Source organism: Vombatus ursinus, unplaced genomic scaffold (assembly GCF_900497805.2).
Source record: "Vombatus ursinus unplaced genomic scaffold, bare-nosed wombat genome assembly UNPS02009205.1, whole genome shotgun sequence".
NCBI lineage: Eukaryota > Metazoa > Chordata > Mammalia > Diprotodontia > Vombatidae > Vombatus > Vombatus ursinus.
In genome coordinates this window covers 19,103,617-19,127,517 of record NW_020948983.1, presented here as the reverse complement: position 1 = coordinate 19,127,517, position 23,901 = coordinate 19,103,617, and the positions used below count along the sequence as shown (strand labels likewise).

General features: G+C 48.0%; 1 protein-coding gene across 2 annotated transcripts; it reads right to left on the bottom strand.

The window, feature by feature from the left end:
• Window positions 1-15,112: 15,112 nt before the first annotated feature.
• Window positions 15,113-21,826, bottom strand: FGF8 (fibroblast growth factor 8). Of its 2 annotated transcripts, none has more exons than XM_027852129.1 (5): window positions 21,774-21,826; window positions 21,568-21,604; window positions 19,366-19,546; window positions 16,694-16,800; window positions 15,113-15,454 (listed from the first exon to the last, which is right to left on the bottom strand). In XM_027852129.1, the coding sequence occupies exons 1-5, from the start codon at window positions 21,824-21,826 to the stop codon at window positions 15,167-15,169; spliced, it is 666 nt and encodes a 221-aa protein (XP_027707930.1). In that variant the 3' UTR covers window positions 15,113-15,166. The 2 variants fall into 2 exon arrangements, with proteins under 2 accessions (XP_027707930.1, XP_027707931.1); XM_027852130.1 differs by having other exon boundaries at window positions 19,366-19,513; window positions 21,774-21,805.
• Between the last annotated feature and the right edge of the window lie 2,075 nt (window positions 21,827-23,901).

The window sequence follows — 23,901 nt, the reverse complement described above, 5'->3', positions numbered from 1 at the left end:
TACGGATTTGCTACAAAGGTTTTGTTTTTCTTTTCTTTTTCCAAGGAGAAGGGATGGGAGGGAGAAAAAATAGATTTTTGTTCATTGGAAAAATTAAAGAATGAGTACAAAATAGGGAATTCTAAGACTCTTTTTTTCTTTTACATCTAGCTAAGAAAAAGAAACTGTAATAACGGCAGGGGGGAAAAATTTTCATCACCCTAGACCCGACAAATTCAATTCAGCATTTATTCAGTGTCTTCTGAGTACTAGACCCTTTCTTTGTTTTCCCAGGAACTCAAGACCCTCCACCCCTCTTCTGGTGTAGGGGGTGTAGGTATAGTGGGGAAAGACCTTACCTCAAAAAGGTCAAGGTCTCCTACTGAATCCGGGGCCATCTCCAGTCATCCAGATCTCTATCATCTGACCACTAGACCCAGATGGCTCTGGAGGAGAGAGTGAGGCTGATGACTTTGCACAGCCTGCCTCACTTAAATTCAGTTCACTTGCTGTTCAAGACGTCACCTTCCTGATGTCATTTGTCCTCTTTGAGAATGAAGGACAAATAACTACAACAACAACCAACAAGAACAGGTGGAGGAGAATCCAACAAGTCTACAAGCACTTACCAAGTACCTGCTTGTGCCTTTCCGAGGTCCTGGGGCTATGAAGACCAAAATGAAAACAAGTCCCCGACCTCAAGGAGATTACACTGCACTAAATAATACAAATGGTCAGTAAACAAATAACTCCTGTTTTCTTGATGTTCGGGCCCTGTGCTATGCACCAGAGGTACTAAGAAAGTAAAAACTACAAGATTATCTGATAAAAAGAGCACTCCCTCCCCACCTAGAAGACCTGGAAAGGTGTTACATAGGAGGTGGCACCAAATATGAGTCATGAGAGAAACTAAGGATTCCAAGAGGCAGCAGGCCAAGAACTGGCACCCTCCAGGCTTGAGGAAGAACCTAGACAAGATATTGAGGCAGGAGATTGAATGCCAAGTTTGGGGAACAGCAAATAGGCCACTTTAACTGGAATATAGGATGTAAAGGGGGTGTAATGAGAAATAAACCTGGAAAGGGAAGCTGGAGCCATGGCAGATTTTAATGCCAGGATGAAGAGTTTTTCTAAAATCTCTGAGCAGGGTTCCTTAACCTTTTTTGTATTATGAACCCCTTGGTCAGTCTGGTGAAGTCTAGGGACCCCTTCTCAGAATAATATTTTTCAATGTATAAAATAAAATATATAGGATTACAAAGGAAATCAATTATACTGGAAATACAGTTATCAAAATGTTTTGGGGAAAAAAAGTTCAAAGAATCCAGGCTAAGCACATCTATCCTAGAACAGAATGGGGAGCTACATATTGAGCAGGGGAGTGAGTTGAAAAGGGGAGAGACTGGGAGCAGGAAGGCCAATGAGGAGATTTTTGCAGTAAGCCATTTGAGATGTGATGAAGTCCTGAATTTGGATGGTGGCTACATGAGTAGAAAGGAAGAGACTAGAAGTGTTCTAGAGATGGAATCAACAGGGTTGAGCAGCTAAGTGGTTGTAGGGAATGAGTGATGAGGAAGATTCAAGAATGAGTTTGTGAACCTGGCTGACTGGAAGAACAGTGGTGCCCTCCATGGAAACAGGGAGAAAGGGGGGCAGGGCAGCTATAATGTGCTCCATTTTGGACTCACTAACTTTGAGATGCCATCCCAGAAACCATACCCAGTAGTGATATGAGCCTGGAGATCAGGAAAGGGGTGAAGGCTAATTATGTAGACTTGGGAGTTTTCTGTATAGAGATGATCATTGAATCCACAAGCTAATGAGACCAACAGGAGAGATAGTATAGAGATATGGGAGGACAGCAATACCTGTGCTTAGGAGGTGGAAATTGATTGAAGATGTAGCAAAGAAAATTGAGAAAGAGAAGGCAGGCAAGAGGAGAATCAGGAGAGAATGAGCAGTGGTGTAGAATCTAAGGGAAGAGAGTTTTCTGGAGGTGGTGGTGGTGAAACACTGCAAGATGCTGCAAGAAGGATAAAGATGAAAAAAAAGCCCTCATCAATCAGATTTAACTCTAAGTTGGCAACCTTGAAGAGAGTAGTTTCTGTACAGTAGTGGAATCAGAAGCCAGATTACAAGGGACTGAGAAATGAGTGGGAAGTGAGAAAAAGGAGGCAACCAGTGTATGCAACTTTGTCTAGGGATTTGACTACTAAAGGGAAGATTGAGAACTTCAGGGGTAGCTGGTTCAAGTGAAGATCTGCCCCTGGGCATATGTGGGTAGTAGGGAAGGAGCCAGTAGAAAAGAAGAGGTTGAAGTTGGGAGGGGAAGGATCATCAGAGTTCCCTTCAGTAGTGGATGAGATCAAGCTGGGCACAAATGGAGGGGTTGAAGGACAAAGGTTGGCTCTTCCTCAGAGACAAGAGCAAAGGAGGAAGAGAGTATGGAGGGATAGCAAAGGATTTTGAGATGGGGACTAGGGATATAGAAGGAGGTCATGACAGACGGCCTTTGTTTGCTCAGTAAAGTAGGAGGTGAGGTCTACTGAGAGTGAGGGGATAGAGCAGAGGTTGGGATAGAGAGGAAGACCTTGAGTCAGGCACTACATTGGAAGAAGACTTGGCAAAGGGAAGAGGGGAAGAGAGAGCTTTGTGGTAGCCTCAGAGTGAGCAGGGAGGTCGGGAGGCTGAGGATGGGCCCTCCATCAGCTGCTCCCAAAACCTTTTCCCAGGGACTTTGCTCCCTCTTGATTTTTCCCATTCTATAGGGTCCTAGGCAAACCTAGCTGGGGTTGCTGAGTATAGGAAATACAAAAGGGCTTTTAAACTTCCCAGACATCTTGAAGGCTGCTGTCCTCTAAAGCCTTGAGTTCTAGGCTGATTTGGCTCTTGTGCCCTATCTCAGGATTCTATCCCTCCCTGAGGTGTCCTCACATTGACTTAACCCTATTGCATAATTGTATGTATCTTCTCCTTTATAACTATCTGCCTCAGTTTTCTCAACTGGAAGATGGGGATGATAATTGTAAAGTGCTTAGCATATAGTAAGCACTATATCATAATAGCAGCCACCTCACAGGGTTGTTGTGAGTATCAAATGAAATAATATATTTTTTCATTTTTCCACTTAATAGTATTTTATTTTTTCCAATTACATGTAAAGATAGTTTTCAACATTCACTTTTATAAGATTTTGAGTTCCAAATTTTTTCTCCCTCCCTCCCTTCCCCTCTTTCCCCTCCCCCCTCCCCAAGATATAGGTTATATATGTACAGTCTTATTAAACATATGAAATAATATTTGTAAAGCACTTAGCACTGTGCCTAGCACATAGCAGGCACTTAATAAATGCTTCTCTCTCACCTCTCTTTCTTTGTCTTTTTCTCCCTTCCTTCCTTTCTCCCTTTCTCCCTTTCTTTCTCCCTTTCTTTTTTCCTTCCTTCTTTTCTTTCTTTCTTCTCTTCTTTGTTTTTTCCTTCCTTTCTTTTTTCCTCCTTTCCTTTCTTTCCTTCCTTCCTTCCTTTCTTCCTTCCTTTCTTTCTTTGTTCCTTCCTTCCTTTTTTCCTTCCTTTCTTTCTTTCTTCTTTCCTTCCTTCCTTCTTTCCTTCCTTCCTTTCTTTCTTTCTTCCTTCTTTTCCTGTTCCCATGTTCTGATTTCACCAATGGTGACTAGCATTGGCGTTGGAATTACCAACTAACTAGCATTGAAATTACCAATCTTGAGGGTGATTTGTATCTGCCTTCTTTGGCCATGCTAGGGCTCTTCAGGAGGTAGCAATGCCTCCTTCAGCCTCTGTACAAATTCTTTTGTCCCCCAGGACTATCCCCTTCACTTACCTTAAATGTTTGATGAAAGTACCTTCAAAGGCCAAAGCCAGCCCTAAGAACAGATCCCTACAGCTGACAGTGTCTCAGATGGAACATAATGGTAATCAGGAATCTCTCACCCATGGGAATAATTCTAATCTCTCTGTCTCTGTCTCTGTCTCTGTCTCTCTCTCTCTGTCTCTCTCTCTCTCCCCCTCTCTGCCCCATCCCCTTCTCTTCCTCTGCCCCCTCCCCCCCTTTTTTCCTCCCTACATACACACACACACACACACACACACACACAGATGAGTACCCTATGTCAAAGGCAACACAATGACTTTCTTCCCTGCTGCCAGCACTGTCCTCTGGCTTTATCTTGGCATATCACCTTGTCTGCCCCAGACCACTCTGCCCAACCATCTTCTCTTTACCCTTAAAACACCTTAACTGCCAAAGTATTTGTCACTTTAAAACATCTTTTAAATTAACCTCCTCTTTCTCCTGATGAAACTCAGTTCTCACTCCAGCTCTAGCTCAGTCATAGTAAGTCTTCCTTGTACCAAAACTCACGAGCATCTTTCATCAAAATTCCTCCTTACTAACACTTTACTCCTCCCCATCATTTCTCCAGTCCCCAGGTCCTAGCCACCATTCCAGAGACCTTCTTGTGACTCAAGCTCCTTCCTTCTCTCTTTCCTGCCCTCTAAGAAGAGAGATCTCCCTCTCCCAAAGGAAACAAAATTTGTCTCAGAATCCACCCCCAGACAGTTAGGATCAGGCTTAGGTTAGCATAGGCTTAGGGGGTACAGAGGATTTGGGCCCTAAGGAAGAAAGACCAGTTCCATTTGTAGCTCCTAAGCCCCAGCAGTTTAATTTCTCAGCCTGTCCTATCAGAATTGAGATGAAGCAGAACCTGCATGGCCATATTACACTTGAAAAATGATTTATTTGTTTGTTCTTCATTACTGAGAGCAGTAGGGGCCCCAGAACTGGACTTGCTGAGGCTTCATTCATTCATAAACATTTGCTGAGTACCTCCTGTGTCAGGTGCTCTTAACACGGTGTCACATAGTAGACCTTTAATAAAAACACATTGAATTGTAAAGACAAACCTCTTTGAAGAATGCTGACCATTGCAATGACTAACCATGATTCCAGAGGACTGAGAATAAAACATGCATACTCCTCAGCTCCCAAGAGGTGATAGACCCAAGCTGCAGTAGGAGATAGACATTTTTAAGTGTGATCAATTCAGGAATTTGTTTTGCTTGACTATGCATATTTGTTAAAGGGGTTTTTTTTTCTTTTCTTTTTTTAATGTGGGTATGAGTAGAGAAAAGAAATTTTTGTTAATTAAAAAAGATGAAAGAAAATTTTGAAAAATACTTGCCAAATGAATGATCCATTATGGTGTGGGGGAAATGGGTGATTCCTTACCTTAGAAATGGCAGTGTCTAGTTGGGAGAGTGGGCTCACACAGGAGGAGTTAAATAACCAAAAAAGGAAAAGAAAAGATTGGTGTGGGCTGAGGTGGTGAAGGAAAAGTTTTAGGAACTTGAGCTGGGCCTTGATGGGATGGGCAGGATTTGGAGAGTCAGAGAGAAGAGGAGAAGACATTCTGGGCAGGGGAAGGAATTACAATCAAAGGTGGAAGCAGAAATGTTTTAGGTGTATTTGAAGGGACAGTGAGGAGACGAACCTGCCTGTAGGAGGGTGTTTATGCTAGGAAAAGAAGGAGATGGTCTTGGAAAGTAGGCTAGGTCCAGCATGTAGAGGGCCTTGGCTAAAGAATTTGGTCTTTATTCTATAGGAAATGGGATCTCCATTGTAGGTTCTTTGTAGGAAAGAAAGTGACCATTCACAATTTAAAAAAGCAGCTCCTTTAAGATTAATCTCTCTACCGTGAGCAGGATGGAGTGGAACAGAGAGAGATTTATAGAGCAAAAAGACCAGTTAGGAAACTAGTGGAGTAACTTAGACAAGAAGTGATGATGGCCTGAACCAGAGGTATGTCTGTGAATGGGACTTCTCATAGAATCTCAGAGCTAGAAGCAACCTCCCAGGCCGTCTCGTCCAATCGGGACCTGAATTAGAATCTCCTCTATAATGTCTGTAACGAGTGATCATCCAACCTTTGCTGGAAGATGTAGCAGTAAGGAAGAACCCATTATCTGCTCAGAACACTCATTCCACTTTCAAATACTGCTAATTGTAGGAAGTTTTTCCTAACATCAAACTTAAATTGAGCTCTGAAATTTCTGCCCATGACTCCTATTTCTACCTTCTGAGACTAAATAAAACAAGACGAATCCTTCTTTAATATCATCACTTTTTAAATACTTGGAAGACAACTATCAGGTCCCTCCTTAAGTCAAGTTCAGTCACTGAGCATTTATTAAGCATTTACTAAGTGCTAGGCACTGTGTTAAGTGCCAAGTCTACAAAGAAAGGCCAAAAAAAAACCCCACCAAAAAAAAATTTCTCCTCTTAGGAGCTCACAGTCTAACAGGGAGGCAACATGCAAATGAACAGGTATGAACAAAATATTGACAAGACAAATTGGAGATAACCTTAGAGGGAAGGAACTTCCATTAAGGGGGGTTAGGAAAGGTTTCTCTTAGAAGGTGAGACTTTTGTCTAGGACCTGAAGGAAGCTGGGGACAGAAATGAAGAGATGAGGAGGGAAAGAATTTCAGTCACAAGGGATAGTGAGTACAAATTCATGGTGTCAGGAGACTCAGTGTTTTGTGTAAGGAATAATAAGGAGACTAGTATCACTGGAATGCAGAATACAAGGGGGAGAGTTGGGTATAAGAAGCCCAGAAAGGTGTGAGGGAGTAACAGAAAGTCATTGGAATTTACTGAATGAGGGATGAGGAAGGTCAGATCTTTGCTTTGGGAAGATCAGTTTGACAGATGAGTGGAGAATGGACTGGAATAGAAAAAGACAAGGTAAGGAGACTAGCCAGCAGTCTAGGAGTGAGGTGATGAGTGAGGTGTACGAGGGTGGTAGCAGTATCAGAGGAAAGAAGGGGTCTTAAGTGAGAGATGTTACGAAGGCAGAAATAATAGAACATGGTAATAAATTGTAGAGTGAGGGAGAGTGAGGAATCCAGGATGACACCTAGTATGTCAACCTGGGGGACTGCCCTTTATAATAATAAAGAAGTTAAGAAAAGGGGAGCAGTTAAGGAAATAAAGGCAATAAGTTCAGTTTGGAACATATTGAGTTTAAAATGTCTGTGGGGCACTCAGTTCAAGATTTCCAAGAGGCAGCTGGAGATACAAGATTAGAGGTTAGGAAAGAAATTAGGGCAGGATAAGTAGATGTGAGAATCATCTGCATAAAGCAGATGGAAGTTGAGATCACCAAGTGAAATATAGAGGAGAAAGAGAAGAGATCTTCCCAGAACAGAGCTTTGGGGGACACCCACAGTTAGAAGGCCACAGCTGGGTGAAGATCCAGCAAACCAAGGAGACTGAAGTCTTTTCTTTTCCATGCAAATATGCACAATTCCCTCAATCCATCCTCCTACGGCATGGGCTAGAGGCACAGAACTGAAGCCCATTAAACAGAGACCCAAAACAATGAAAAGGTTTCCTAGGCCTGTACAATTGAATGAATTAACTCAATTCAAAAATCTTTTATTAATCACTTTTACTCTGAAAAAAGCACTGAGCTAGGCCCTAGGGATACAGAGATGAAATAAGGTACAGTAGTTGCCCTCCAGATGCTTCAGCCTTACTCCTCAACAATCTCAGACAGACAAAATAGCTAGTTAATCTCCTAGCCAATCACACCAAAGCTCAGTAATTTCTTCTATATTTTTAGAAATGAAGAATGAATGAGCATTTATTAAGAGTTTACTATGTGACTATCCCATGCCTTCCTTCCTTTCCCAAGCTGCAGGACAAATTAAATGTCCATTCTGATGATGGCTAGATGACTGGTGTGGATGTCCAGAAACCTCCCCAAACTGCCTCTTTCCCTGTTCTAAGTGCTGGGTATACAAACAGAAAAGCAGTCGGCCCCTGCTATGCCACCTAGGAATTCTAATTCTAGTTCTAATAGGAGGAGACAACGCATATAAGTGGAGTCAACTGTGAGTCATTTGGGAAGGTCCAATGGTCCTTCGGGTATAGAAGTAGATGGTGATTCGTATTCTTTCATGTTGGTTTCATTAACAAAACCATATTAATTTCGGATATTGAACCATTTGATGGTGCCAAGGATTTTAGTATTGAGAACTTTCTTTTCGGGCTTTTTAGTAGCTGTGGGTGCTCAGAAGGCAGGAGCTGCAGATACAATTACCAAGTCCCTTCTCTAGAAGAATTGCTTCCCTGAATGATGACTTCAGGGCTGGGCTCGAAGCAGGGCTGATAGCCAGGGGGCTCTGCTGCTCCTGGGATTCTTAGGTTTACCTTCCCCGACAGTGGCAGCTAATTGATACTAGTGATGGTAAGGATAGCAGTCACCTTCTCCACAGGGGTCACTCATTTTATAAATGGCTTCAGGCAGGCTGAAAGGAGGAGGGAAGAAGGGAGCACCATCTTTGGTATCATAGAATTCTGGGCTTGGATCCACCTAATGAGAAAGAATACTTATCCCCCTGCCAGCTTAGAGCCTAAATTTGGGACAGGGCCACCGCTCTCTCATCTCATTCAACCAACCCCAGGGCCAGTAGAGTTGAATGGAGAACCTGAAACCCACATCTGTCTCTCTGTAAAGATGCTATAAGAATTACACTGCCTCTCAAGTGTAAGAGCCTCCACCCTCCTCCCTGACGAGGGTCTGCAGAGCTCCCGTCTCACCCAGTTTATCACACTGGAATCAGCCCCAGGGCCAAGAGAGGCTTAGGGTGGGAGCAGGATGGAGGGAAGTGGGAGGGGAAGGGGAAGGGAGCAGAACAGAGAGCCCAGGACCCATTCCCATCTCCTGGACTACCACAACTTCTACCCAACAGGTTTCCACTTCACAGGCAGGTGACTAGAAAGGGCCCCCATTTCAGTGCTCAGCAGTACAACTGGAGGGGTTGGTTAGCTCTAGGGTAGCTAGTCCTAGGTGCTGTCCAGAGCATAGTTAGCTCCACAGGATGGGAGAGAGAAACTGGGGTGGGGGGTAGGGCTGGGGGATAGGCAGTAAAGTGGGGGGAGGTTGGGAATTTATTCTAGTGTTCCCCTTTTAGAGCCCCCAGTCTTGTTGACACCCAATCATTCCTTCTTTCTAGCCTGTTCACTGGGACTCTTAATCTCCTGTCTTGCTGTCCTCCTTTGAAGTACCTTAGTTGCTATGGAAACCCTGGGGGCATGGAAGGAGGCAGAATTTGGGGAGGTTTCTGGATGTTCGCACCAGTCATCCAGCCCTCATCAGAATAGACATTTGATTTGTCCTGCCATTTGGGAAAGGAAGGAAGGAGTGGGATAGGCAGACATATCTCTCATCCCTGGACCATGGGTGTGCTGAGAACCCAGCCCCACAATAAACACAACCCATCCCAAACACCCCCCCCACTAACCCCAACTCTTTACTAAGTTTGAACTCCTCTGCCTGGATAACACAGTCTTGCCCTGCCTTGTCCACTGTTACTGAATGCAGAATTCTCCCCAATCTAAGGTCCCATAGCACCCCAAGCAAATCCCGGACTTGTCTTTGGCCAGCCTTGGGCCTGCAGACAGACCCTGTCTCACTGGCTCTGATCTACTAAACCAGGAGGAGATGAAGAATCACCTCCTAATTAGGACCAGAGGAGAAAGAAGACAGATTCTCTTAGTAGCTCAGCAGAGGGGAGACCAAAGACAAGAGTCTTTGGAATAAAAACCATCTGTTTTGGAGGGTGACAGATCCCTGACCTTCAAGGATAGGGCAGGGAGGGCTGGGAACTAGAAAATAGGGACTGGGAAATGGAAGGATCGTAGATCTAGGTCTGGAAAGAATCTTAAGGGCTTTCTAATCCAACCCTCTTATTTTGCAGATGAGGAAACTGAGGCACAAGATGGTTAAGTGACTTGCCCAAGATCATGCAGATAGTGTCACAGGCAGGACTTGAACCCAGATTCTGTGACTGCAGAGTGAGCGTTCTTTCCACTGTAGCACAGGGGCTAGAGGTAGCTCTTCCCTCTGGGGAATCAGAAATAGCTCAGCTGACTGCTGTCACATTAGGATTCAATGCCATTGAATAAACTTAGACATGGGGAACACGGAGATTAAAAAAACAACCTAGCCTTTGTGCCTAAGGAATTTCTATTCCACTTGGAAATGGGGATCAGGTTTCAGTCTCTCTACTTGGTAGAGATTCATTGTGTCTTTGGCCCACGAGAAGGTTGGAGACCACCTCTGGAAGAGCTGAAGAAATCAAGAAAGGGCTAGGGGAGAGAAAGAAAGAATTTCTCCTAGAGGTTATAATTGTCCCTCATCTGCTTCTAAATTATCATATAATGGTTAGGCAGGCAAATGTCCAGAAATTTGGGGGATAGTCTCATTTACACTCCCAATCAAAGTCCCAGGGGGACCATTTGAGGGATGGGTAAGGAGTTCAGACAATATCTCTTTACACACTTATGCTGAGGTCAAAGAAATACTCTAGCAATAGTCCAAGCTTTTCGAGTTTCCACTGTAGCCACACCTCAGCCAAGGCTGACCACTAACCCCAACTCTGACAGCAGCATGTGCTCCCTTTGCCAATTTTAGGAGCACCCCCAGCAATTGTCAGCCCTGGTTCCTTGTCTATATTGTCATATCGATCCAGGTGGAGCAGGAAAGTGCTTCTCATGGTGAATATACAGATTAAATAAGAACAAAATAAATTCAAGGTAATGGGGAGAGGGGAGTAAACACTAGCAGCTGGTGAAAGACTTCAAGTAAAAGGTAACATTTGAGCCGGTTTTGAAGGAGGGGAGAGATTCCAAGAGTTGGTGTTGAGAAGAGAGTGCATTCCAGGAATGAGGGACAGCCAGTGAAAAATCAAAGACATGGAAGATGCAATAGCGTTTGTGAAGAAGAATAGGAAGGCAAATCTTAACTGTAATTGTAAAGAGCATATGAGGGAGAGTAATACATAATGAGATAAGTTGGGGTTAGTCTGTGAGGAGCTTAGAGGAGTTCAAATTTCATCATAAAGGCAATAGGGAGCCATTGGAGATTATTGAGTAAGATCAGGCATATACTTTGAGAAAATTGTTTTAGTAGCTGTGTGGAGGATATCTTCAAGAGAGGAGAGATCTGAGTCATGGAGACCAGTCAGGAAGCTATTGTAATAGTAGCCCAATTAAGAGATTATAGGAGCATGAACTAGAGTTGTGACTCTGTGAGTGGAGAGAAGGAAATGGATATATATGATGATGTGGATGTAGAAATGATAAGACTTGGTAACAGTGATCAGTTATATTGGAAGAAATGGGGTAAGGAGCCAAGAAGGAGGCTGAGGTTATGAATATGGGTGACTGGAAAGAGTGTTGCTCTTGGCAGAAATAGGGGAGTTCAGAAGAGGTATAGGTTTTGGGGGAAAGAATGAACTCTGTTTTGGACATGTTGTATTTGAGAAGTGTATGAGACATCCAGTTTGAAATGTCCAACCAGAACTCAGGAGAGAGACCAGGGGCGGATATATAGATTTGGTAAACATCTACAGAGATGATAATTGAATGCAAGGAAGCTGATGGGGTCATCAAATGAATGGAAATAGAGAAAATAAGAGTCTTGGGGTATACTTGCAGATAGGGGGTGTAATATGGACGATAAGTCAGCAAAGGAGACTGAGGAGTCATCAGAGGGGTAGGAGGGAGAGGAGGAGGGGAGATAGACAGAGAGACAAAGAGAGAGGCAGAAACACACACACACACACACACACACACACACACATACAGACTGAGACTAAGACAGAAAGACAGAGAGACAGAGAGTAGCATTATGAGAAAGCCCAGGGAGAAAGGACCATCCAGGAGGAGAGAGTAGTCAATAGTTTCAAATGCTGCTGAGGATGAGGACTGTGAGATGGCTAGAGAGAGGAGATAAGGAAGATGGGGTGACAGAGTGCGCTGGGCTGAGTGGACCGGGCCAGGGCACCCAACTGGCTTGTTTATCTTTTGAGTTGTTGCCGCTCCAGAGTCCTGGCTAATGGGGTTTTACGGCCACTCGAGCTGCAACTAGTGAGGAATCAATCATTACCAGCACTTAGCAGCTGGATAGTTAACAGCCTGAACTGAAGCCAAACTGGTTGTTAACTGTGATAACAACTGATTTCAAGGGGTTATTGCTGGGCCCAATATGCTCAGCCCATTTATTTCTAGTGAACCAAGCAGGGAACTGATGTTAACCCCAGGAAAGGGAGGAGGCCCCAGCCAAAGGCCCTGGCCCTCTCTCTTCAGGTGCCTGAGTTGGGTTGGTTGCCCAATGGCAGAAAATGAACCAGGAGAGGAAGAGGAAGGAAGGGACCTAGCAACTCGTGGCAGGCCCACTCCTGGTGACGAGGCAGAGACTTCTCTTCCTACTCTTCCTCTTCCTTCAGTGAATGGATCCCCAAGGTGTTGCTACTTTGGTTGGCCCAGCTGGGAAAGGTCTAATCTTTCTAAGTGGGATCTCCCCTCAGCTCCTCCCATTGGGAAGAAGCTAGTATACAGCCTGTGGACAGAAGCTGCAAGGGGCAGCCCAGTGCCCCTCCAAGGGGAGCCCAGGGTCTCTGGGGACTACTTTCAGAGTCAGGCTGTTAAATTAAACTCCCTGATCCCCATAGGCACAGAGCAAAAAGGGGCCTGGCCTGAAGGAAGGATTGCCCCAACAGAGAGAACCCTTTCCAGGCTTTCCCTGGCCTGAGGGAGAAGGGGCTGAGTTGTCCTGGCCTGATTTACTTCTCCCTGGCACTACCAAAAGTTAAACCACAGTGGGAGCAGAAATTTCTATGAAGAGTCCCCTTGCCTCAAGGACCACAAATGAAGCTGACCTGGGCTTGGGTCTTCACCCTGCATCTAGTAGTCCTCTAGGTACTGAGGCAGGTCCAGTCCTAGGATCATGACCTAAGGAGCTCACATTCCTTTTCCCCTACAAGCTGTTGCCCCCACCTCAACCCCGCCCCCACCCTTAGGCCTCCCCCAGGAATTACTCTCTCCAACAGATGAATGTGGGTCATTATGGGCTGGGGGCTGGCCCAGTGGCGGGGCCGGCGGGCAGAGCAGATGAAAGCATTTCCTGGACTTTTCCTTCATTTACATGGCATCAGAAGCTGCTCAGAAGGTGTGACTTTTCCCACAGTGAGACCCCTAGCTCCATGCACAATAAAGCCAGGCTGCTCACCCAGAATTAATTAAAGGGGGAGGGGGAGAAGAAGGGAGAAGGGGAACAGCGGGGGAGGGGCTTAGGAATGGGATGGGGGGGTGAAGCTTTAAAGAAAAATGTTTAAAGTATTTCGGTCTCCCCCCCTTTCCTCACTCCTTCCCTGCCCTCCATGCCAGAGAGCCTACTAGAAGGAATATCTGTGTCTCTAGAGATAGCCCCCTGAGAGAGGGACAGAGAGCAATGGAATATGCCTAGATCTTCTCCCTTACTCTCTCGTCTCCCTGTGCCACTCTTAACCTCTCTGTCTCCAAGGCTTCCTCCCTTTCTAGGGATCCTCTTTAATGCTGTGGAAACAAAACCTGGGAGCTGGAGATGCCTAGCCAGGACAGAAGGATGACGCAGAAGTAAAGTCTAATGGGGAAAGGCCAGTTAATGTCTTGTGTGGATCCAGCTATGGTCTAACCCTAGGATGGATTTTTAAGATGGATTGGATAAGCAAGGCATAGCGAATGTGGCTGTTGTACCCCAGGATGCTAGAGATAAAGGGCCATTTCTTGCACTGGTCCAAGCTGATAGACTTAGCAATTTTCCCCCACCCCTCACCCCCCTCTGACTATAGTTCTTGGGGACTCCGTGGGAGGGTGAAAAGCAGTGAGAAGAGCACTGGATTTGGAATATGAAGTTCTGAATTCAAATCCCTGATCTGCTATTGACTGTTTCATCTTGGGCAAGTCATTTCATTTCTCTGGGCCAGTTTTCTCATCTGTAGAATGAGGGGGTCCTCTAAGGTCCCTTTCTGCTCTAAATCTGACTCAACATGATGAAATAATGGTCATTATCCAGTCCTGACCGTGCTGGCCTCCCCCTTCCCCTGAACAAAAGTCAGCTCAGCTCCCCTTGCTCACAACTTGCTAACCTCCATCTCCCAAAGTGAACACCTGGTCCACATCTCAACTGTCAACATCCACATTTACTTAGTCCTAACCTTAACACCCATTCTTCCTGTTCCTATACCCTCACCCCTCCCGAAAAAAATCAGCTCCTCTATCCTTTCATTTCCCATAGAGTTGGAAATTGGGAGACAATCAGGCTCCATACTTCTCTGCCCATTCCAAGGCAGGGCACACAGGGACCGTGCACTCAGTGGGGACTTGTTGGGTGATTTTAGCCAGATCCTTGGGTACTACTGGGCTGGTCCAGCCTTGGGGGGGGGGAATCCTTAGAGCAGGCAATAAGCTAATAATCATCCTCCACCCAGAGGTGATATTTTCAGGTGTCAGTAATTAATAGTTGTTAAGTGCTAGGAGATTCTGGTCTGAGAGCTGCCTGGAGTAGCTCAAAGTGTTTCCTCTGGCCACTGTCCCCTCTACTCTGGGTGCAAAGAAGCTCAACAAAGCCTCACAGAGGGCTGGGGACCAGGAGGAGCAGAAGTCTGACAGCAAGGAGGAGCCACCCACAGATCATTTGAAAACTTCCACTGCTTCGAAGGTTGGACTTTTCACTTTCTATGCAGGCTGCAGTGAGAGGGCTGGTTCCCCTCAGAGACTGGGGGGTGCCTCATCACTAAAACACAAACTTTTAATAGACATGTTAAATAAATATTTCAATCATTTAATATTCGCTGATACATGATTCCCCCACTTCCCAACATACATCCAAACCACCAATTCAGGCTATAGCTTTCTTCTCCCCCACCCTGCCTAGTCCTGGGAAACCAGCTTCCAAACCTTGGTCAGGTAGGGTGGAACTGGGACCCAGGATGAGGGAAATAGGGTAGAGGGGCAATGTCAGCCCCACCGGGACTAGGAAAAGTCCTGCGCTTGGTCCTCAAGGAGTCCTAAGAAGACAGCCCCCTACCACCACCAGGTTTGGCCCTAGGAATGAGACCTTTGGTGAAGGGTTAAGAAGACAATCACAGCCAAGTGGAATACAAAAATAAAGCCTCTTTTTTTCTTTTTGTTAAAAAAAAAACCCAACAGCAAACAATTATCCACATCTAGAACCCAGGAACTCCCCTCCCCCCTCCCCATGTCGTTCCATTCTGTTTAGCTGCTCTGTTATCCTCTTAAGAGAAAAGTCTCTACTCAAAGTCCTGGGGAGGGGTCAGGGGCCCTATCGGGGCTCAGAAGCCCAAGTCCTTTGGCCTCGGAGGCTTCGAGTGAAGGGGGGATAGTTGAGAAACTCAAACCGAAGGCTCTGCTCTGTGGTGTGGTGACCTTTGGGCAGCCGCTTCATGAAATGAACCTCTCGTTGGTGCTGCCTGGTCTTGGAGCCCTTCCGAGGCCGACCTTTTCGGGTGAAGGCCATGTACCAGCCTTCGTACTTGGCATTCTGAAGAGCTGTGTAGTTGTTCTCCAGCACGATCTCCGTGAAGACGCAGTCCTTACCTTTGCCGTTGCTCTGTGGGAATGGGAGAGACACCATGGTAGGGGCAAAGCGGCATCCGGCTCCATGAGCCAGGGGGGGGGCTGGGTGAGTACAGAAGGCAGAGGGCAGGCGGGCAGGCCCAGCCAGCATGCACCCTGGCAGATGGTGAGGTGGGCAGGAGCAGCAGCCCCGCCCACCTACCCAGGCACTCAGTCTCTAATCCTTCACAGCCCATAGCACACCCGGCAACTTCCTCCCCCCTGGGCAGCAGTGACACATGGCACAGCAGAGGGAGCTGTGCCCCCAGACGAGGCAGAGAGAAGGACAGAGCCTGGGGGAGGCAGGACTCTGTCTATAGCCACCCTTTCTAACCTCCCCCCCACCCCCACCACACACCACACACACACACACACATACACAACTTGAGCCTCCTGCCTGCTGAGTCTATCCTCTCTGGCTAGTGCCCAGGTCCCAGAATTTCCAGTGAGTGGGGCTTCTCCACCTGTAGAGGCTGTTTGAGGATTCTACCCCCACATAACAGGGGCAACCCCCCTCCCTATCATATCAGGCTCTGTTCTGCCAAAGAGACCAGTGAACAGGGAGGTAGGGGTATCTGAGAAGATGAGAAAGCCGTGTGATCTCAAGGCGGGGAAGAAGGCCTACGCCTCGGGACTATCAGGAGGTTCTTTGCGACCCTTAGAGATGAATGTTAGCAGAAGCACACCTACAGTGAAGTTTTGTTCCTTAGTACTCCCTCAAAGTCCAAAGGCTGGAAGAGTAAAGTGAGTTGGGGTTGGGGGTGGGGAACAGCCAGTGAGTAGGAGCTGGGCTGAGCCCCCAGCCCAGGAAGCAGTGGTGGCCCAAGGCGAAGCATAGCAGCCGTGACTAATGGGGGTATTTCAGAGCTCTGCAGAGGGGCTGGTTCCACAGAGCTGCTGAACATTGCAAATGCTTGTACCATGGAATTGGACATAATAGCAAAGCAATTTGGTGATTTGTTAAGAAGATATATGGAATTCGGCAGCTCCCCCCCTTTACTAACTAGGCCTTCCTTCTTCCTACTTGAGCTTAATTTTTTTCTTTTCTTTGATTTATCCCTTCACTCCAACACAATAAACATGGGACTGACCCCAGAGGTGACAATCTACTCACTCTGAAACTGAAGGTGGCAAAGATGTCTTTGGTCCAGAGAACAAATAGTGTGGGCGTTGAGGGGGGCATCTAATTTAGCCTGTTAGCCTAGGATCCAACCCCTCCAGCCTAAGACCTTACCTTGGCAATCAGCTTTCCCTTCTTGTTCATGCAGATGTACAGGCCTGTCTCAGCCCCCCGGACGCGTACTCGGCTTCCAAAGGTGTCTGTCTCTACTATGAGTTTGGCTGCCAGAGAGAAGGGAGTGATCATCAGAGGGACCACAGCAGTTTCACCCTTCTTGCTCATGGGCAGCCCTACTCTACCCTGATCAAGGAGAGTGTTAACAGCTACCACTCCCAAACCCATGGAGAACCGGTAACACTGACCGGGAAAAAAAAAAATGATGCATGAACCTTTCCCATCTTGGACTCCAGACTAGAACACCAGCCATGCCCTTCCCTTTCCCGAATGAAGATACACAAGTCTCTAGGCCCAGCGCTCAATACCTCAAGAAAATTCAGATGTCATTACTTTTTTTCCAATAAGCTTTCTCCCTACTTACCACCTGACCTCACTGAATAGGGAACCTCAAATCTTTGCTTATATGGATCTATTTTAGAAGTCTCCATAAAGAGAGGAACACTGGAGAAACATTAGAAAGTTAAGATTTGAGGCTGGAGGGTTGGGGAAAGAGGTGACTTTGATGGCTGGGGTTGGGAGAGAGGGAAGCTGAGGCCAGTGATGTCATCTACCTTACAGTCTGAACCGAGCTGGAGATGGGACTGCTGCTTTTAAAGATGTCCTTGGCTCCCTCCTCTAGCCCTTTCCTGAAGCCCCAGGGGCTGATTTACAGCTGGAATGGGGGGATACTGATCTACAGCTAGGGAAGCTGCCCCACTGTCCTCGCCTCTGCCCTCTCTGCTCTTTACACAGTCACGTCCCCCCCAACACTGCTCACAAACAACCAGTTTCCCCTCCTTTCAGGGCCAGAACCCTTTAGGAATCCTATCCTGGTTCAGAAGGAAAAGGAAAGCAGGGAGGGGGGACGGAGGAGGAATCAGAGTGGGAAGTCAGTGCCTTCTTCCCATGAAAAGGCAAGGGCCCCTACTGTGGCCCTGCTCTTCAAGGGGAAACTTTGCAGGAGATTCTGAGGCCCCTAGATCTCAAACGATCAGCTTCATCAGGTCCAAATAGCTTCTTCCTTCCTATGCCCTCACCAACTCCTGCCCCCACTTCCGAACATTCTTAGGGAGGCAGGCACAGTGGAAGATGCCACTTGCTACATTTTCCTGGAAGATAGACAATGTGCATGACAAACTGCTTGATCATAGAACTAAGGGAGAGAGTGCAGTGGATGGCAGTAGAGGGTGCCACTCTTTGACCCCGATGGCTAGTCCCAAAGCTGGAGGCCAGCTCCTTGCTTTGGCACTGGCCAGTCAGGCACAGTAGCAGCCGTATTTTGCAATTGTGCTTTCGGAAGGCTGAACATTTTCAAACCTATTCTTTCCTCTAAGTGACAGATTTATCTCAGGAAAATGATGTCTCCTGCCCGAACTTTGAAGGAAAGTCAGCTACGTAGAGACAGAAAAAAATGCAGCGAGACATACTCGATCCCCAAACTAGCCTGAGAAGAGGAGAAAGTATTCAGGAAACATTCAAAAAGGCAAAAGTCAGAAGGATTTTAATCGCTCTGCCAGACGAGGGCTCTCTCCAGAGATTCCCGGAGAACAATCTCAGAGCCTTTTTTTTTTTTTAACATTTACAGACTTGCAATTCCTTTCACACTTTACATCTGAAAAACGGCTTGTCCTTTTTCTGTTTTCTATCAGTCCTAATTTTTCTTCTTAGCCCTTAAAATGTTCCACCTTTTTATTACATTTTAATAGTCTTCCCCTCTCCTCTCATGCTGGTTTAACTTGGTCATTATTTAAAGGTTTTTAAAAGTCACGACAATAACTCCCTGAAACAACGTTTGCCTGCCCACTGGCTCACTGGCCCAGAGGGCTTTCTTTTTTTTCCCCTCTCAGTACATCATGGAAGACTCTCAAATGGCCCCAACTTCAAGGCAGGAATATCGAACGTTTTTGAAATCAATAAGCCACCATAGCCTCTATCCTCCAATTTGCCCACCTCTGAAAAAGAGAGCTTCCTTCACCAGCTTCTCCTTGAAAGTCCAATGTGGCCCTTTTGACCAAGTGATTCTGTAATTGACACTTATGATCAAAGTATTTAAACTTTCACACTTCTCAGGATTCCCTCCGCCCCCCAACCAAAGCATTCTCTTCCTTCCCACCCTTATACCCGAAGAGAGTCCAGAGCTATTTCTTGTGGGCCCTGTCTGACATATCCCCTTTCAAGGGTTTCCCTTGTTGTGGAGTTTTTTCTATATCCTGCCCACTTGCCTAAGCTACTTGAGAAACCCCAGCCAGACTCCATTTTCAAGCTACAGAGGAGGTGTGGGGGAGGATGGAAATTCATTTATATCTAGGAAAGGAGGATGACTTATCATCTTGGAGTCACCTTGCTCCCCAGTGCTTCAGAGTGTCTGAAGGTGGGAAGCCTTAATGTTCTAAGGAGAACTTCCTTGCAGAGATTGATGGTACCCACCCCATTAAGACCATCTAGTGGCTGCACCTAGGGTAGGAGTGGGAGAAGGTATCACAATAGACTCCTTTTCCTCCCAGGTGCTGTCCTGAAGTGGTTGGATCCTGTGGGTGTTTTGCTCTCTGGTCTCAACAGTGCCTGTCAGTTTCTGTGCCCACAGCCCACCTCCCATGCCCAGTGGCAGGTGGTCTCTGGCCCAGCCTTACCATAGGGGTCTCCATCCTCCGCCATTGCATTGATTCGTTTGTTGGCCAGGACTTGCACGTGCTTCCCACTGGTGCGGCTGTACAGCTGGTAGGTCCGAATGAGGCGCCGGCTGAGCTGATCCGTCACCAGGCTCTGCTCCCTCACATGCTGTGTAAAATTAGGTGGGGACTGAACAGTTACCTTTAGGAAATTGAAAAATACACAACACACCATTATAATGCTACTCCTCCCAAGGGTCTGAGTGACCCTCTCCACCCTGGACCTGAGAAATTCCCTGGGGCACTAAATCAGAGGGTTGGGGCACCACGGATGCCCAGAGCTGGGTTTTTGTTCCTACATACAAACACATATGAATTCACCATCCCTCTACTCCCAGCCCCCCCCCAATCTATATATCATGCTGAGATATATTACTTTCCCCCATTGCCTACACTCTGGGGTTTTGGAAGGGTCTCACTTTGGAATAATTATATACTTTAGCCTAATCCTAAGATATATCAGAAAAATTCATGACAGGACCATCCACCTTAGGTAGTTGGGTGCTGCAGCTTCAACTATTCTCTGGACCCTGGCCCATTATTGTGTGCACTGGGATATTTACAGTTAGGATGTGGGGAGCTCAGAACACATTAGAAAGAAAGGAACAAATGTATGGAGAAGGTACCCAGACATCCTGTCTCTGTCCACTCTCCTCTGTCTCTCTTAGTAGGAGGTGGCAAGGTTTCAAGACCTGAGCTGAGTCAGCCCTCAGCTCTCCCACTTCCCTCTTAGGACCCCTGAGTCTTTTAAATGTGCACCTCGCCCAATGACATTTACAAAGATGTATTTGGAACAAATGTTGAGGACCAGAGAGGGCTTAACCTGACCTGGCCCTGCTTCAGTCTAAGAAACAACTAAGAGGAAAAAAGACCTGTGGTTTGGGGAGAGATCAGTCGGTGGTGTGGGGGTCCTATCCTGTGCTCACAAGTAGTTTCTTTTCTTGATGACATAGAATGCTCCTTCCTTACACCCTGGAGGTTGAGGAGGGGATTTCCCCAGGGGGCCCTTGCCAGGCAAAGTGAAGGGGTCTGTGAGGAGTTCTGTGAGAAGTCCCACCCACTGTCAGGATACCTATTTCTCTTTGCCAAATGTGAACTGAATCCTAGCTTCTACAATTTCTTTCCTTCCTAGACTCTTTCTCTTCTCTTTTTCCTCTGGCATTCTTTGTTTCTCTCCTGCTCCAGGCAGGGCTGCTTATTTCTCTGTCTCTGCAACCAAGTTAGCTGCCTAGCATCCACAGGGATTTGTTCCTGACCCATCTGCCTGTCCCAGGAGCCAGACGTTTGCTGCACCTCCAGCCCCAACCTGTTACGACGAACTGGGGCAGCTCTCAGTTTCCCAACCCTGTCTCCCTACAGAGAGAGAGAGAGAGAAAGAGAGAGAGAGAGAAGAGGGAAGAGAGAATGAGAGGAGAGAGAATGAGAGAGAGAGAGAGAGAGAGAGAGAGAGAGAGAGAGAGAGAGTGCTCCAGGGCAGCTTAGAACGACAACATCTGGGGCCTTAATATCTGCCTTGGTCTTTTCTCTTTCCTCTGCAAAATGCCTCCGTTAGCTACCACATATGACATCTGCCCTATGGCTCACTGCTCTCCTTTCTGTGGTGCCTTTGCAACCACCTGGCTAACCTCCTGTCCTGGCCCCTCTCTGGCCATCCCTGGGGAATTGGAAAGAGCACTGGACTAAGAGACAAGCTAGCTTCTGTCATTAACGGATTTGTATGACCTTGGGAAGTTTTTCTTCGTGAGCCTTAGTTTCTCCAACCATAACATGAGAGGGCTGTATTAGAGGACTTTTAAGGTCCCCATTAGCTCAGACGCGGGCTGTCTGGACCCCAGACTGGGGGCACTGCCATCTCTGAACTAACTGTGCCTGCCCTCCCCCGCTCAGCATCCTGTCCCACCTCGGTGCCTCCTCTCCAACTCAGGCTGAGCCAGTGCGCTCGCTGCCTGACCTTTTCCAACTGGCTCCATCTAATTATTTTCCCATCTAGTGTTCCCAGCAGTGCTCTGCTTTCGCCCAACTCCGTCCTGCCGGCTGCCTGCCCGCCCGGAGCTGGTCCCGTCTCCAACCCGCTTCAGTCCCCAAGCCCAGTCTCCCGTCCTCCCTTCCACCCCCTCCCAGTCCTACGCGCGCAGAGCCGATCGGCGGCCAAAGGCTCCTTACCTGGGCTTGGAGGCAGAGGACCAACAAGTGCAACAGCCTGGAGGAGACAAAAGCGGGAGGGAGGGGGGGAGGGAGGGGTGTGAGCTGAGGCTGCGGCGGCCCGGGGAAGGAAAGAGGGAAGTGATTTGGCTTTCCGGGGGCGAGTGGGCGGGCGGGTGTTCGGGCGCAGGGGACTGGTGGAAGTGAGCGGCGGCGGCTTTACTTACAAACAGCTCAGTACGGAGCGGGGGCTGCCCATGACGCGCAGGGTCGGGAGCATGAAGACGGCTGAGGAGCCGGGCTGGGCCAGGCCCGCAAAGTCCCAGATGCTCAGAGATCTAGTCCCCTGGGATGGAGCTGGGGCGGCGTCGGGGGCGCGGTAGCGGGATGGGGGCGGACTGCCCGAGAGGAGCCCGAGAGGGCCAGCGGAGCGTCCGGGACGGACCGACCAGCTGGGAGAGGAGGACAGGACAGTGGGGGACAGGGCAGACAGAGGAGGAGAGAAGAGAGGAGAAGTGGAGGCCGAGAAGAGGCAGCCAAGGAGAAGAGGCAGCTCGGAGAGGCTCGAGGGTCGGACGGCGTGGCGCGGCGCGTCTGGGCTCGGCTCGGTGAGGTGCCCCCGCCAGGTCCCGCTGCGATGCGTGGCGCGGGTGGCGGGAGGCTGCACAGGATTCTCAGCCAGAGGAGAAGCCGGGGAGGGGGGTGGGGGGGTGGGGACGGGGGTAGGTGGGGAGGGGAGGGAAGGAGGGAAAGACTGGGGGAGGGGAAAGGGGAGGGGGGCCCCCGCAGGCTCTCGCACCCGCCAAGAGGGGAGAGCGCACAGCGCACAGCAGTCGGAACCCGCAGCCCGGGCTGGGAACGGGGCTGGTGAGGAGCCCCTGGGAGGGGAGGGGGCGGGGCTAGAGATGGGGATTGGGGTCTGGAGTCTGAGGGGAGAAGGCTTGGGAGGCGGGGCGAGGGGTCTCGGGTACAGTGGGGTAGGCTTTGGTTACTCCAGCCCCCTTTCCCCTCCTTTGCCCAGTTCTTGCTTTGAAAGGGGGAAAAGGGGGGGGGTCTCCAGAGCCTAGGAAAATTTGGCTTGGCCCCCGGTGTCCGAGACCCCAGAGCTGAAGGGGTCTTCTGGGATTTTCCACCCTTCCCGTGGACCGTGGCCTCTAGAACCCAGACAGCAATAGCTTAATGGTCTCTGGACATGGTTTCCCCACTTATCCGGAACTTAAGAGCCGCCTGCTAGGCTATGGCCATGTGTCTTTGAGTTCAACAAACATTTTAAAAGCCTACTAAGTGCCCTGCTGTGTCTGTGTCTGTCACAGGCCCTGAGTGTCTGTAATTCTGTTTATCAGAGAGAGACCACATTGTTGCAAAGGGTGTCTTGGGTATCAGGAGACCTGGGTTCTAGTCTGTCACTTAAGGGCTACTGTATATGACCTTGGGCAAGTTATGTCGCATATCTGTAGAGCTTTAAAGAACTTGTCGAATACAACCGAGGGGAAACTGAGGTTCGTATGTGAAGCGACTTTTCCAAGGTCATCGAATCAGTAGTGCTTTGTTTTCTCACCCGGATTTAAAATCTTGTATGAATGTACTACGGTGTTTGTCAACAGGGAGAGGAAAATTTCCCCGACTCCCTACCCCCGGCATACTCCTTCACTCTGCTCCTATAGGACTAAGAAGTCCGGCTCTCTGTCCCCCAGTACCTAGGGAAGGAGAGAGTGCCCCTTCTACAGCAGATATAGGACAGGGCCCTGATCGGGGACAACTCCACTCTTTCTGGGGAGCCCCAGAATTCCCCCCATGGTGGCCAAATACACAGCTTTTGATTCAAAATGTGTCCCTCCCAGGGTCAGACTTAGAGTGGCAGGGCAGTTCCTCTGTGCCCCAGGAGGATTTGTACTCTGAAGGTAGAGGTGGGAAAGTTGCTTCTGTTAACATTGCCATCAAACCTAGGAACGCCTTAGTCTCTGTTCCACAAAGGACTGATGGGGGACTTTTCCCCCAGACTTTTAAAGCACAACTATTTTCTCCTTCCAAACCTAGCCCTTTACCCTCCTTCCCGCGGGGTGGATCTTGGCTTACTAGAAGCTTCACCTCCAGTACGTATAGGTCTCGATAATCTTGTTCTGCAAGAGATGGGACTTCTTGAAGCCTTTGGGGATAAAGAAGACAAGGGCCTCTCAGGCCAGAGGAAATTGCAAAGAGAACTGGGTTGGAAAGCCATGGGGGTCCTGAGCTAGTTATGAAGGGGAGCCAGCAGCAGTCCAGGACAGTGTTAGGTGTATCCTCACCTGCCCTAGATGACCTACTTTGGGCCCCACACTGGGGGCTTTGGGAGATGGATGAGTAGCTATAGAGATG

What these genes read in the sequence shown, in the direction of transcription:
- FGF8 (XM_027852129.1), bottom strand. Translation starts at nt 21,826, where the DNA reads ATGCTCCCGACCCTGCGCGTCATGGGCAGCCCCCGCTCCGTACTGAGC. An exon ending in CGCTCCGTACTGAGCTGTTT is followed by an intron (nt 21,605 to 21,773) that starts GTAAGTAAAGCC and finishes TGTCTCCTCCAG; the next exon opens with GCTGTTGCACTTGTTGGTCC. An exon ending in TCCTCTGCCTCCAAGCCCAG is followed by an intron (nt 19,547 to 21,567) that starts GTAAGGAGCCTT and finishes AATTTCCTAAAG; the next exon opens with GTAACTGTTCAGTCCCCACC.